We start from the raw sequence: 16603 nt of genomic DNA on the forward strand, positions 1-16603 counted from the left end.
ATGATATAGAGGAGTGGACTTTGACTTTGACTTTGACCCCTATCATGGTATTGACCCTCCGTGGAGTGGACTCTGTCTAATCATTGCATCAGACATATTTATGTATTATATTACATATAAAATGTATGTGAAGAATGACTAGTATCATTGTTACATTATCGAAAATTAGAATAACTTTGAAGAATAAAATATATTAATAAATTAAAAAGAGGACATTCCAAAAAAAAAATGCCCATTTAATTTTTAACAAAAAAATATTCAGCATACTTCCTATAATTTATGGAATACACATCTAAACCCTACTCATCTAAATATAGAGACCATATTAAGTTCTATAAAAGAAAAAAAAAATTGCATTACCAAATAAGAAACTCCTGTCTGCATGTTTCTCATTCGGGATTTTGAATTTGATTGGTTGCTAATCTCTGATGGACGATGTTCTGTGCTCAACACCCGATCCCTTCGAAGTGGCTCCATTTCGACGTTGGGACTTGGGGTTTACCACTCAAAATGTTTCCTTTTTTTTAATTAACTGCTAAGAATTAGGGTTTCTTTACGTTCTCACGTGCCAAAACCACTGATTCGACCAAGGGCATTGTCGCATTTTCGGCGGCGAGATGAAGCTGGCCGGGCTGAAGTCGGTGGAGAACGCCCATGACGAGTCCATATGGGCGGCGTCGTGGATCCCGGCGACGAACGAGAGGCCGGCGCTCCTGCTGACTGGGTCGCTCGATGAGACGCTGCGCTTGTGGCGCCCGGACGAACTCGCCCGTGTCGGGGCGCCGTTGAAGGGGCATTCACTTGGGGTTGTGGCCGTCGCGGCGCACCCTTCCGGCGCGGTGGCGGCCTCCTCCTCGATGGACAGCTTTATCCGCGTCTTCGAAGTTGACTCGAATGCTTCCATTGCCACCCTCGAGTCGCCTCCATCTGAGATCTGGAGTATGCGGTTTGACCCAAAGGTGAGGTCTTCATTGCGTGCCTGCCGTCCCTATTCAGCTTTGATCGGTTTCATGTTTTCCGAGTTCATTATGCTTCTTTGTTCGTTTCTGGAAATAATGTTGCAAACAATCCTTTGGCGTTTGTTGAGGAATAGCTACGATGTCGTATCGAGGACACACTAGGATAACAGTCTTAAGTAAGCTATTTAACTCAACGATGTACTAGTAGTAAATGCTTTACAGACATTCCTAACATATCATCGAATTCCAAACATATAACCTAGATCTGAAATTCCTTCCTGTATTTTCATGATGGTTTGTTGGATAAATTGCCCGGCAAGACATTTTTGTTGTTGCATGTCTGAATACTTGCCATCAATGGACATCTTTATGGTGACTTGTGATTCAACAATTTCTTATGCTACCAGGGTTTCAGATGTGTTTTCATATTGCAACAACATTTTATGACATAGGAGGCCAATAAGGTGAATGCCATTTTGTCATAATTTTCATAAAATCGTCTCTATATTTATACCTTGAGAATGTAGGGTTTTTGTGTATTGTTGTTGCATTTATTCACATCAGTTTTTTGTTCACTTTCTATTAATGAATATTGAACAGGTAGCTAGTTTGCTAACCTCATGACATGAAGAAAATGCACTCCATTTTTTGCTTTCTTTTCTCACATAGGTGATCAGTTGAAAAAAAATGATGAAGAAACCATAGTCAATAAATAGTGAAGTTTGTAATGATAGATAAATAATAAGCTAATGGATATTTAAGGATATGTCAACTTGATACCATGATGAGGAATATCTTTTATGGATTCTTCTGCTAATTTCAATATTAATGATTTAACTGATTTACAGTTTGAACATTTGTTTATATTTTAATATTCATTCTCAGAACTTGTATGGTTAGATGCTGATATTGTATAAGTTTTGTGATAGATAGCCTCCAAAATTTGGAAAATATTTTTGGATGTGAGTTGTAATCATGAGCATTGTGAGTTCCATCTTCATCCTGAAGTTATACATGTCAGTTTCCTAAAGTACCACAAAGTATGACGTTAGCATATTGAATTACTGACTGCATGCTTTTCTATGAAGGTTCCAAACACAAATCTGATGTGTTATGTATTTCCAATTTGGAATCATATTAGTTCCAAACACATTGGATTACTGATCATATGCTTTTCTATAAAGTCGAAATTTCTGTTTACTTGTTTTGTATTTGATTTTTGTGCTTACAGTGTATTCTTGTTAAAACACCATGAAGCACTTAGGTTAGATAACAACAACCTCCATGACTCCATCCCAGTAGAAGGTAAATCTTTGTGACGTGAAAGATCTTTTATGTTGTATAAAAGTGTGAGCCACTGAGTATATGTACCAAATGAACTTCTACTGAATATACTTTGTTTCATTGTAATTTTAACTTGAGCAACTTATAAAACTCCTGTAAATATCACTTGCATGTACAGACAATGACACAATTTTATACTCGATGAAGGACAACTGTATCATAAGCTGCCTTTCTTCTCTGATACAACCTCTCTGGACTTCCAACATCCACACTGCAAAATCATTTCCTGCCGCATTTCCTCCCTAATTCGAACCTCTTGCATGCCCAACTTCTACTTTGCACAACCAAAGCTGAAAGAATTATTTTCCATGATTTTGCATGAATTTTTTCTTAAGATAATACTTCAACAATAACTAAGTCTTATCCCACTAGGTGGGGTCAACTTCTTAAGATAAGATAATATTTGTTTCATAAAAATATTGATGAGTCTAAAGTTGAATATTCCTGAATCAATCATACTTGTCTTGTTCATGCCATTAGGCCTAGGGGTGTCAATTCGGGTGGGTCGGATTGAAAAAAAATTATAAAAAATCCCAATCTGAACTGACCTGAACTCAAATACAACCTGAAACTTCTAAACCCAAACCCAACCAACCTGAACCCAGCATGAATAATCCGATTAAAAATGATATTTTTTTTTGTTTGGCTATTTTTCCTATAAATCTTCACTTTTATCTCAATACTTCATCATTATCATACTAATATCGATATTGATGTACATAAAAGCATCTTAATTTTCAAAATAAAAAAAATCTATATTCAAATCAACCCGGTCACATGAAAATCTTCAACCCGAAAACCATCCAACTCGACTTGTACCCGAAAACCCCCAACATAAACCTGATTTTTTTCGGCTCAACTTAGGTTGGGTCGTGAGGTCGGGGTTAATTATATATGATTAAGACTATAATTAGTGTCAGTACTTGGTTGGGGTTTGACTACCCTTAATTTATTAGGATTACTAATAGCAAAAGAAATGGAAAATGTAGTTGTTCACACATTTACACTCCAAATCTTCATAAGTCATGGTATAATCATTAAATTATCTATATCACTATTTCTTACTTTGGACAACTGGTTCTATTTTCTAGAACATTGATCTAACATCTTTTTGTTTTCTACAACAAAAAAGATGCAACATGTCAAGTAATCTCGTTCTTATATTTACACGAAGTGTATTTTTTGCATTTCTCTATCATCCTTGTGAACATCAACCTAGGTCAGTTGGACTAGTTAATTCAACCGAGTTGATGCATAGGTTAATATGCTGATCAATTGTTAATCCATTGGTCTCACCATTGAGCTAATGACCTGAATCCTCACTCAAGTTGATGCCTGGTCTGGGACTATGTTTGATGTATGTACTATATAAAGACATGGATAAACCCCTTTTCTTGCTGTAAGATTAATGAAGTCAAAACAATTTTACTTACTTTTTTGAAGAAACTTGATGTTCTCTGCCACATGCGGAATATATGTGAATTTAGGTGCTTTTGTCATATAATTGAAGTGTTTATACATCCTTGGGATGTGTAGATGACTCTTTTAGGTTATTTGTTGACGAACCTTCATTGGGCAATATGAATAATTTTATATTCTTAGATTCTGTTTATGATTGTTACTTGGAATATTTAGAGAATTTGCACAGAGTATCTCATTCGTTTACCCCTTTCAGGGCACCATGCTGGCAGTTGCTGCAGGTGGCAGTGGTTCAATTAAGTTGTGGGATACCTCAACATGGGAACTTGTTGCTACCCTTGCTGTTCCACAGCCAGAAGGCGCCCGTCCCGATAAGACTGGCAGCGGCAAATTTATCCTTTCTGTTGCCTGGAGTCCTGATGGTAAAAGATTAGCTTGTGGATCTATGGATGGGACAATCGCTGTGTTTGACGTTGCCCGTGCTAAGTTCCTTCACCATCTTGAAGGCCATAACATGCCAGTGAGGTCCATGGTCTTCTCCCCAGTAGATCCTCGAGTGCTCTTTACTGCTTGTGATGATACTAACATCCACATGTACGATGCCGAGGGAAAGAATATGGCTGGCGCAATGTCAGGACACACCAGCTGGGTCCTCAGCGTGGATGCAAGTCCAGATGGTGCAGCGATAGCTACAGGGTCAAGCGATCGAACTGTTAAGCTATGGGATATCAGCATGAGGTCTGCAGTCCAGACTATGGCAAACCATTCAGATGCTGTGTGGGGCGTGGCATTCCGTCCTCCTGGAGGAACAGGCGTGCGTGTGGGACGACTTGCCAGTGTATCCGATGACAAGAGCATCTCGTTATACGACTACTCATAATCCACTGGCAAGATCCTACGGTTATATGGTTCACTAATTGTGATCTTTTTCAAGTGAGGCATAACCTTGTCATGAAACTAATCTCGAATTGCGTACATCTATTCCAATCTATGAAAAATATCGAGGGGGCAGGGCTATAATTCCAATGTCACTGTTTTGAATGTTTTTACATAAATGTGAAGTGCCCTACCCTAATTAATGTTGTGAACTGCATGTACCACTGATGTGTAGTATAGGCTTCGACATTTCTTCTACATTGTAGTTGTAAGTAGTTGTAACTTTGCGTCTTCTCACGATGGTCTAGGGCTAGACGGTCTAGTGGCTAACATATGAGGTATTGTTATAGCATATGAGGTATTGTTATCATGAGATCCGGGGTTTGAATCTCGATAAAGTCAAGGTAAATACTTCCTTTATGTGTTAGTTATTATTTCAAAAATTAATAATTGTCTGTGATTTATTTTTTCTGTGTTGGTCCTAAAACGGATTGATGAAGGTAATGGGGACGAATATATTCGATTTTTATCACCGAATAATTGTAATCTTGTTGCTATTTTATTTTATTTTCTTGTGTATCTTACTTCACAATCTTCACTCCAATCCAAGTTTCCTAGGAACTTAGACATGGAAATTTATATACGCCTGCTCCGTAGTTCATAGAAGGGCAAATTCGGAAGATCGTATTGTAGATTCACATTTTTGTTTTTTTTTTAAATTGCCCTCTTAATTTTTAAATATATAAAATGCACATGTGTTTTCATTGTTTTGCCAAAATGCCCACTTGAACTTTTTTCACGTTACGTCCTTCCATTTCAAAAATTACCTAACTAGCAAAGTTTTGTTCAAATTCATTTCCATTTGTAATTTTGGAAAACCTACGGTCCTACTTGTGTATAAACAATTCATTTTCTAGACCAACTAAATTGAGGTTGACTTTGACAAAGTATTTGGGTCAAAGGAATAGACTGAAATCACTCGTGGACTTTTCTGAATGTCAACATAAAACTTTGAAAGGACATGCTTTTTAAAGAATCAGATTACAATTTGATGAAATATTAAACTATAATTTTTCTACCAGAGAAAAAAAAATTAATGTTATTTTGAGCAGACATAATAATAAGAATTTGGCAAGAAAATGTTTTCTTGGTATTTTTTTATATCATAAATAGTAAAATAATTTATTTATTTCATTAGGAAGGTTCGTTAAGATCTCCTTGTCTCGGTCTTCCTACCGATTCCAGCCTTTCCTACTTGTTTGTTAGGGTTTCGTTTCCTTTTCTTTGATTTGGTAGATCTCGTCTCCGAGTTCTTCTTCGCCGGCCACGATGTTCCTTGTCGATTGGTTCTACGGCGTCCTTGCCTCACTCGGACTGTGGCAAAAGGAAGCTAAGATCCTCTTCTTGGGCTTGGACAACGCCGGGAAGACCACGCTACTTCACATGCTCAAGGATGAGGTCGGATCCCTTTGATTTCCTTTTGCAAGATTGCTTTTTGCTGCCTGTTTCGCTTTAATTTGTTGGTGTTTGGTTTGGATTTGTGTTGGTTTGAAATGTAGAGGTTGGTTCAGCACCAGCCGACGCAATATCCGACATCGGAGGAGCTTAGCATCGGGAAGATCAAGTTCAAAGCTTTTGACTTGGGCGGTCATCAGATCGCCCGGCGTGTCTGGAAGGATTACTACGCTAAGGTCGATTCTCTTTCCACAGTTTTGTCTTTCGCCGAATAGTTTCTCTCTCTATATATATCTATCTCTCGAGGATAATGGGGCAAGAAAATTGCACAAGGACATTCCGTTAGCCATACGTGGAAGATCTATCGGTTGGGCGGTAGTAGAGATAAGTATGAAGTCATATCAGAAGATGGTAAATTAAGAAAGAGAAACTATAATCTGTAATGGATGATCATTGTTCGTGTTTCTCTTCTAATCTTCTCTAAAGACAACACTTAGGTAGTAAAGGTAAGTTGCACTGGAGTCATCAAGGAAGAAGGTAAATTAAGAGAGAGAGACTATAAACTCCTGTCGAGAGAGCATCATTATCCATTTACCTCTTCTAACTTTTCTAAAGACATCACCTTGGGGTAATCTGTTGTTTACATAAATCATTCCTTCATGTTTCCAAATTTCTTTTAAGAAAGTTTCTTTTTTTTCTGAAGGGGATTCATATTATTATCTCATTCATCAATGTATTGGCTTGCTGATATTATCTCCTCGAGAGTGATATAATTATTTTGTCGCTGACATCATCATATCATGTGTTGGATCACATTAGATATATTAGAATAACTAGTATTTCATGATCATTTTGTGTTACTTTGATAGTCAAATTATATTTAGATTGGGATGATCTGATGCCTAATTTCTCTTCGTAGTCATTTTTTTAAATTCACTTGTATATTTTGAACAGATGGTTAACTATCTCATTTCTCTATATCTCTAGTACATGCTTTTCATTCTTTTCGGACAAGACATAATGAAGCATCAATGTTAAAATTGTTTGTACACAAAGTGTAAAGGGCTTAAAATATAGGTACCTATTTCAAGGGAAATTTTTTAACCTTGATTGTATTAGCATATAGCAAGGTTGTGAAATTGAGGTCCCTATCTAATTCGCTTTTTGTTTTTAATTTTGAATTTTAAATACAAGGTATTAAAGTAGTGCTATCAGAATTTATGGTATTAGTTTTTTGAATCATAAGGTTCAATTGAAAAAATGTAAGGAATTGGTTTGAAAGATCTCTGATTTACAATAGTTTTTGAATTCTAATATATCCACACACACATATTTTGTAACATCCATTCATAAGGAAAATATATGTTAATGTCTCACTACTTTTTGGCAAAGGAGTGAATATTGGGGTCTTTTTTATTTTTAAAAATGAAAATATGATAAAATAGTGAAATAATACCTATTTTTATTTTTGAAATGGAAAGAGATGGCAACAAGATATTTCATAATTAGCTTGGAGATGTTAAGACAATGGAGCTTGACAGCTAAATTGAGGTCCATGACACCATGTAGATAACTCAGTTAGCTTGGAGCTCTTCTGGTGTTCTTTAGCGTCATCTCCCAGCGAGCCAAAATTGCGTCACCTTTAGGCTTGGGGAAGCAGTCTCGCATGTCAAACACAACTCAATTGTGGGATTCTCGAAAAGGGTTGGTGTTGCATTGGCAGCTAGATTTACCTTGGCTGATTCTCCACTGGAATCTTTAGAGGCCTCTTAGGTCTAAAATTTTTTGGGCTTTGATGGTAACTCCGATCGTGCTGGCTTTGGTTTTCATTGAGTTTGGATTGTGCTGTGTTTGTTCTACCTCTAAAGCAGGTGGGCCTCTTCATGGTGGCTAAGATTTTAGTTGGGCAAATTTAGCGGCACTAGTAGTTCCAGAAGACTTTCTGCCTGAGAAAGTTTGACAAAAGGATGGTTTAGCCTTGAGGATTTGACTAGCCGTGGGTAGAGGTGCTAAATAGGCCTATCCATCTGCAACATGTCCTGACTCGACACTTTCAGCATGTTTGGTTGGGTCAAGACTTCTTGACTTGCTGGTTGTGGTAGGTATAGCCCGAGTCGGGGTCAGACCGAACAGAGCATATAATCAATTATGTTGATTTGCATGTTTGGAGTGCATCTCCGAACATCCATATCAATCACATGTGATTGATCATTAAATTCAAAACCACACATAATAAAACACAAGGACGCTCATCGATTGAAAAACAATTCTTGTGCCTGATATCCCCCTCTTTGAAAACCTGCAAGTCATAGACCTATCTCTTCACCTCCCACATTATTGTTCCTGCTGTTGCACGAACATGCCCTAAATCTTTTGCGAATCACCCTCCAACCACTCTATGAATTTGTCGTTGGTGTATACCTCTGAGATCAAGGGAGAAGTTGCAAACTCACAGTAGTGCATCACATGAAATGTCAGTACATCACAAATACATCATGCACAGTGCATGAAAGGCTGAATGATTATGATTCAAATATATAATCTTTTTTTCTCCATTAGACCATTCTAATAATTATTTATGGAGTGCAGGCAATTACTATGTTGGTGTTGTACCAAATTTGAGATATAAATATTCATACTATACTAAACTTAAACTTAAGATGTAATTATGGGGAGAAGTTGCAAAATTATAGTAGCGCATCACATGAAGTTGCAGTGCATCACACAAAGTGCACGGAAGTTCGAATGACTATCAATCAAATATATATTATTTTTCTTCTTCACTATGTCATTTAACAATTGTTTATAAAATATTAACAATTGATATGTACTATAGTTTGAGATGTAAATATTCATATTATTCGAAACTTGAGATGGAATTATGCAAATATCAAGACTTCATTTAATGAAGTTGTTGGAATTTCTTTTCTGGTTTCTAGAATTCTAGTATTTTTTTTTTAAAAAAAATACATTTGGCTTATAGGCCTGGACCCAAGTTGTACAAGTTTGGGATGGGGTTAATTTGGATGAATGGATGAACTTGCTGGGGTCAAGAACATACCTCTTTTTCTAATGTTCGGCTTAGGGCTGCAAACGAATCGAGCCGGCCCGAAAAATATTCGATTCGTATTCGAATTTATCGAATTCGAGCCGAACTCGAACATGTTCGAACTTTTTTACGTGCCAAACTCGAGCCCAAATTATATTGTTTGAGCCGCTTGCGAGCCGCTCAAGAGCCTTAATATTTATTAATATAAGTTAAATATATATTAAATAAATAAATTTTGAGCCTATTTTCGAGCAATAATTCGAATAGTTCGAGGACATGTTCGAATATTTCGAGCCAAACTCGAACCCGAGTCCTAATTCGAACCGAACTCGAACCAAACATTTTGAATTTTTCGAGTTTCGAATCGAGCTCGAACTCGAATATACCTATTTCGAGCTGAATTCGAGTCTTAAATTTTTCTGCATATTCGGCTCGATTCGATTCGTTTACACCCCTACTTGGGTCTGGATAAAAGGTTCAACAGAACTGAGCCATGTTCGACCCTGGCATGACGCAGTGGGATTTGAACCCTAAGGTCTATAGTAATGGGGCGGACACAACTCCTTTCAAGAATTCAGGGTTTGCTCAAGGGAATGGTTGCCAAAGTATGCAAGAAAGTTTACATTCATATCTGCAGAAGAGGTGAAATGAAAAGTGTTCATAGGCAAACAATATGTAAAGTGCACTTCAGGATAGGACTTAAAACTGTGGAGCCTTCAAATCCTACAGAAGTGAGTTTTTTAGTTAGTTCATTAAGAAATGCACAGCTGATGACTTTGGCCAACCACTTAGCATCCTATAGTTTTTTAGTTAAGCTAGGGGAAGTTCAAAATGATGTGTTAGAAAGACCACCGAGTTGGGTATCTGCCAAGGGTGAGCCACAGAGAAAGTCTTCGCCTTCCATGTCTTGATGAAGCCCTTTGCCTTCCACCTAGTGTGATGTGATATATTGTCACTTCTGATGAAGCAAACTCAGTGCCGTCGATGAAAGTTGTTGTTTGTGATTTCAATCCCTAAAGGATTAACCTTTATCTGGAGACCACTGTGTGCTGCTAAATTTTTTGAGAAAACTAAGGGGTTAGGGGGAAATCAGAGATTGATCATGCAAACAAGAGGACGATTGGAAGCTCTGTTTGTTAAAGAGAGGCATGCAAAATAAAGGAGTTCTCCATCTTGGATTTCTCCCTAATGTTCTGCAGTTTTGATTTAGTGGTGGCGGATTGTTTTGAATGAACCTTCTCTCACTCACACCTAGTTGTTATAGCTTGGCTAAATAGCCCATCTGGGCCAAAAGAGGTCTTTGTTGTTCCATCTAGGCGGAGGAGGAAGCCTGAAGTTTGATTCAGTTCCCCTGAAAGGTAAAGCAAGATAGTTCAGTTGAAGTGAATATGGTTCTAGTGAAGGTGGAAAGGACACAGCTGTGGCAACTAAGAGTTTGATGGCCGAAATTTTTCAGGCTTTGAAAATAAGGTGGGCCAAATCTGCAATGTAACAAAGCAAAACAATGTTGAGTTCTTACTGAGGTGGAGATGATGTTCTGGAGATCACAAATAGTGTTGGGTCGGAGAAAAGTAAAGCAGGGAGTTTGATCGGCTAGAAAATATAAAAGTATCTCTACTAACTACCTATTTATAGAGTTAGGTGTCATGTGAATGAAGAGAAAACATAGGCAGGGACTATAATCTAGAGAAATAAATGACAAGGGAATCAAGAAAGAATTGTTATCAAGATTCTATTTCATGAAATCTAATACGAGAACAATTAATGTGGGTAAAGTTTCACACTAATTATGGATGGTTAAAGGGAAGACATGCACTTTGGAATTGATCATGGTGGGAACAGGATCAACCATGTGTATTTAAATCTGTCAACTTGGAACTTGGCACGGGTTTATTATGCTTGCTAGTAGGGTCTTGCCATGTGGACCCCCCTCTCAGTTGGGCACTTGCTTATAGCTTTATAAAAGGAGCTCCTGACCAACAGTAAGAATGAGATGGCGACAGAATAAGCATAGGGCAGTCAAGTTGAGACACTTTGGATGCCTCTAACCTCACTTTAGCCCACCTACTCAAAAACTCACATTGAACAATACTAACTCCAAGTCTCACCTCAATCCACCAACCATATCTAGAAACTTAGTCACATCTAGAGAGCTATCCAGTTCACCTCAACTTAACTACTTTCACTATAAAGAATTGAGATTCCCTTGTCAAACTCTAATCGCTTGGTTGGATTATATCAGTTCATAGGGGTCCAACTTAACTGAAACCTCAATTGACCAATCTCTCATTGACTAGATCTTCTTTAGCTATATTCCTAATCGAGGTCTGAGCTATATTCCAAGAGTTAGCTGGTATTACTATGTTTTACCCTTTGCCATATTGTCAATACAACTTCTATTCTGATAATAGTCCGACAAGATATGTTCATTTACATCTCTATCAGCTTAGTGATTTTATCCCTTGTCAACTATTATTATGAGTGATTCCTTTTTAAATAAGAGAAACACGAGTTCCATCTTTCTTTATGATAGCCTAGGTTTAAGTTATCTAATTTGATTTAATTTCTTAGTGACTTTTTTTCTTCTTTCAAACCGTTCGCATCATGATTCTTTTAAACTTTCACTCATATGTTATTCATTGTTTTACATCTCAATAATATTATATCATACAATACCAATCATGAATCATATGATTCTAATAACTATAACAACTATGTTGTTAATTTGAGAGAGTAGTCATTTAGTTCCAGCTTATCACCTTGGCTGCCTAGTCATTTGAAATTTTTTTACTATTTTTTTGGTATATAATATTATAAATAATCATTATTCTTAAGGATGTTTATGTATAAATAAGCTTCATGCAATACAATAACATTTATATAAGTTATAAATAAATATATCAATGCAACTAACAAGATCATTAATAAAATTTCATCACAAATAAATATATTCTTTATTAAGTATGTGTACGCCGATATAGTTTTGGTATTTTTTAATATAAAATATATTAACTAAAAATAAAAAATTTAATCTGAATATTTGAAAATAATATATATATATATATATATATTTTAATTGGATAATTTTATTAAGTTTTAATTAAGTCTATTTAAATTATCCCAATCATAGCTAGGAGTTGATTAAAATTATTAATCTAAAGTTATTTAATTAAACCCTAAATTAAAAACCTAACTCCGACCCTCTTAGCACTGTTTCGGCTCGAGCAACGTGTTTGGGCTGTCGTCGAGCTCGGGTTGTGAAGTTATTTATGTTTTGAAAGGGAGTGGGGTTTTTAAAATTTTGTTGACTTTGACCGTCTCAACCATTGCGTAGCCTCAACCGCGTAGCCTGTCCCGCCTCATCTTTGATTGCCTAAAGCACCACCTAAGGCAAAGGCGGCGTGGTTGATGCCCGCCTCCCGGCTAAGCGGTTGCCTCTATTAGGGTCAAAAGGTATTTAGATATCTTCACAATGACATGATATTGTCAACTTTGGGCCTAAGCCCTCATGGTTTTATTTTTGGGCTCTACTCAAAAGATCTTATACCAATAGAGATATCTTTCTCCTATAAATCTATGATCTTTCCCATGTATTTTCAATGTGGAACTTCCTATATATTTTTAATGTGGGATTTTGTTTGCAATCTTACAACCCAACAATCCCCTTCTCAAACGAAGGACCACATGCTTTCCATGTTCGATCCTCGACCCATTAGGTCTTCCTGCTCCTCAGTCCATCCGACCTACTAGAACTTTCTTGTCTAGCCGCAACTAGGGCTTCCTGCCTGGTGTCTGGTCCCTTTGTTCGAGGTCAATATTCTACTCACATGATTCAATTAGACCATAACTCTTGTGCACAGTCGGCTGTTAGACCTTTTGGTAATCCGGACTCTGATACCAATTGTTAGGACCAAAAGGAATTTAGATATCTCCACATTGACAATATTGTTCACTTTGGGCCTAAACCCTCATGGTTTTATTTTTGGGCTCTACCCAAAAGGTCTCATATTAATAAAGATTTCTTTCCCTTATCAATTTATGATCTTTCTCATGTATTTTCAATGGGGGACTTTGTTTGCAACCTTGCAATCCAACAACCCCAGCCGCCATTTAGAACATTGATTGTTTGGATAAAGAGATCTTGTGACAAGAAGCAAGTATGTGACACCTGAGGTTAGGGTTACGGGGGATTCATTTTAATGATGGTTTCCCAATAGATAAAATTCTCACATAATAACAACAACAACAACAACCAAGTATTTTCTCACTAGGCGGGGAGATAAAATTCTCACACACACACAAAAAAAACAAATAGGTTCTTTACTCATGTGCTATAGGGCATTTGATTCTATAGGCAAGCATGGGTTTGGTTATTAACGCAACTTATTGATTTGTTTTGATTTAGACCAAAAATATTAGATAAAATTTATCATCTTCACAAATATGGGTGCATTGCCTTCCAATCGAAATGAATTGAAATTGAGATTTTTTTGTTTTTTGATTTTTTGGGTTTCAACTGCCTACCCATGATTGATTGCTTTACATGGAAGGTTCCAACTAGAGATGTCAACCAGTTCGGCTACCCGCTATCTAGCATGGCATGGCCTAATCCCAAGTAGGTTTGGATGACTCAATAAGAATTTGAGTTGTGTCGGCCCAACTTGATTCATTGTCGAGCACTTCTCGCGTGGCGGGCCAAGTATGATAACCCAGGGTGAGCCTAACACAAGAACAAATTCCATTTTTATTGTTATTTCATATAAATTTTTTATATTACCCATTTTATCCTTCAAATAATAAAAAAATAAATTCTTGTGTACCCATAAAATTTTCAAAATTCATCTAAATCTCCTTATTTTTAGTATTTTTTTATTTTTTTAAAAATTATTGGATAAAATGGCCATGCTCAAGCCTATGTTGGCACCATCCTATGTAGTGTCATAACTCGGGCATGGCCAGTTATGACACTCTTTATCCTCTTGTTTGGCCGCTAGGAGATCGCTATTAAGGTTATGTGCCACTCTATTTCTCAATCCAGAGCACAGTTGGCCAGTTTCGTATAATGGCTCGAGTGTGTATCAACGGTGTGGGCAATTGAATGGTTTACACGTAAGACATGATCGTGATTTGTTGCTCATGTAGTATGGTTTGCATTGAACTCTACTTGAGGGAATCATGTGGAACTTTTCGATGTTGATTAGGCTTTTGTAGGTTGCACGATGAGGTGATGCAAATAATATAGATCAATTTTAGTAACTTGAATTCACTAAGATATATTGGTGCAAACTTTGAAATATAGTTTTATTGTTTTTTTTACTATTTTTAGTATTTTATCCAAGTACACTAAATTATTGTAAAAGCTTATAATAGAGGCTTTTGTCCAATTATCATATCAATTCAAGCGATGAAGTTTTTATTTTCATATGCTTCTCAACCTTATAACTAGCTAAGTAACTGAGACTTCTAACCTCTATTCAGATCATTGATTGAATATGAATTTATCTGATGCAGCTTCACGGGGTTATAGTAGGTTCTGACCACATGTGAGGCAGTGATTGGTAAGGATATCCCGATAATACCCCATCACCAACCATCAAGCAAAAGACAATGATAATAAAATTGTCTATGATTCTATCCTAATTACAGGTAAGCTGCAATTACTTTTTAATCAATTTGAATCCAACTAGTTTAGTCTTAGACTCAGATCTTGAACCATTCTTAATTAGGACCTACAGTCTAGCCTTGTGTTTTTCTGTGAGGATAGAAAATAAGAGAGAAGAGATTGTATTGTGTTTGTTTGGGTAGATAGAAAATAGGAAAAGGAAACGATAAATTGTTGACTTGTTGGAAAGCGTCAAGCCAGTGTTCTCAACCAATTATGTGAAGATCCTCCAATCTTATCCCATTTTTAGGATGTAAGAAGAGGATAGAAAAACTATAACAAAGATTCTATAACCTTGAGACTTCAGTTTGTATGATCTAATTTCAGCAGAGTATTATGGTTCTGATCGATCTAGTTTCCTTTGCAAATAAAGAATGAATTATATTTCATTATGTCCTATTACCATACTGATATTTACCGTGCATCAACTCACATAAGACTTTGTCGAGCTGGGATGCTGTGCTGCTGTCTCGATTGCTACAGTTGAATTTTGGCACTATATAAAAATTTGCTCGGTAATTGTGTAAATAGGTAGATGCAGTGGTATACCTGGTGGATGCATATGATAAGGAGAGGCTTGCAGAGTCGAAGAAGGAACTGGATGCACTTCTTTCCGACGAAGCCTTGGCAAATGTTCCATTTCTCATTCTGGGAAACAAGATCGACATTCCATATGCAGCATCAGAGGATGAGTTACGCTACCATTTAGGCCTGAACAATTTCACAACCGGCAAGGGCAAGGTGAACCTTGCTGACTCCAACGTCCGGCCCCTCGAAATCTTCATGTGCAGCATCGTCCGTAAGATGGGCTACGGCGAAGGATTCAAGTGGGTTTCACAATACATAAAGTAGGATTCTGAATTCAAAACTCGATTGCCTTGCCAGCTTATGCTCCAATTAAACTTTTTCTGGGTTTCTTTGTTGTAATGGGTGTAGACTCTCATTAAGGAAGACGGGATGAGTATTATAGCAAAAGAGTTATGAATGGTGATTATTGACTCTTAAATTCTTATTCTGGATTTTAGTGGAAATTGTGTACTTTATCGATCCAAAAAAATTTCAATTTTCTTTTCACTATGCATGTGTTAGTACTTGTTCATTCTTTCGCAAGTTGAATTGTGATGTTAATTATTTGATATTCACTTGACATGTATAGTGTAGTCGTTCTACATATCTTCTCATATTTAAAATACAACAATAATTTATTTACAAAAGATTCAATTTTTGTTGTGTGCATGCACTTCTTGAATATCAATTTGGAGTTCATTAGCGATGACAGCACAAATTTCAATCGAAAAAATATAAAACTCCTGATTTAATCTTGTCCATTCATTTCCTATTTGATTTTTTTATAAGGGCAAGGAATCTTGCAACGTAAACATGTACTATTCTACTCCACCTTGCAATTCTTTTCTCCTCTATTTTAATTTTCAAATTGTAGAAGAAGCATTTTCTCAGCTCGTGCCATCCTCCGCCGTCGACACCCTGCTTAGCCTACTCGGCGCTGACTTGCCGTCGCTGCCCGTCTTCCTTCCGCCTTTCGCTCGGCGCCGCTGCACACCGAACAGAGCCCTGTGCGCTACCGCGGCGGGGTGCTGGCACCCCGCCCCCTTACCTTCTGCTGGCGCGCCCATCGCGGCGCCGCCGCCGCCGCCGTTTTGGCCCGCTTTGTTCATGGGGGAGAGCTCGAGGAACAGAGGCCGAGGGCCGAGTAGAATTTATAGCTTGTAGCCGGCTAAGAGAAAGGGTGTTAGGGCGGGAAGATTCCTTATCGTCGTGGCGGGGGCGGGCGGCGAAGAAGACAAATGGAGTGGCGGCCGAAAGCGTCGCTGAAGCCTT

At 37.3% G+C, this 16603-nt stretch overlaps 2 protein-coding genes across 2 annotated transcripts; both read left to right on the plus strand.

The window, feature by feature from the left end:
- Window positions 1-540: 540 nt before the first annotated feature.
- On the plus strand, window positions 541-4856 carry LOC122009980 (WD repeat-containing protein VIP3-like). The gene is made up of 2 exons (XM_042566308.1): window positions 541-959; window positions 3979-4856. Exons 1-2 carry the CDS (start codon window positions 618-620, stop codon window positions 4600-4602), a joined length of 966 nt encoding a protein of 321 aa, XP_042422242.1. The 5' UTR covers window positions 541-617; the 3' UTR covers window positions 4603-4856.
- A 947-nt stretch (window positions 4857-5803) lies between these two features.
- LOC122009981 (GTP-binding protein SAR1A-like) lies at window positions 5804-15838 on the plus strand. The gene is made up of 3 exons (XM_042566309.1): window positions 5804-6056; window positions 6158-6289; window positions 15296-15838. The coding sequence occupies exons 1-3, from the start codon at window positions 5928-5930 to the stop codon at window positions 15614-15616; spliced, it is 582 nt and encodes a 193-aa protein (XP_042422243.1). The 5' UTR covers window positions 5804-5927; the 3' UTR covers window positions 15617-15838.
- Window positions 15839-16603: the final 765 nt, after the last annotated feature.

Source organism: Zingiber officinale, chromosome 8A (assembly GCF_018446385.1).
Source record: "Zingiber officinale cultivar Zhangliang chromosome 8A, Zo_v1.1, whole genome shotgun sequence".
Lineage (NCBI taxonomy): Eukaryota > Viridiplantae > Streptophyta > Magnoliopsida > Zingiberales > Zingiberaceae > Zingiber > Zingiber officinale.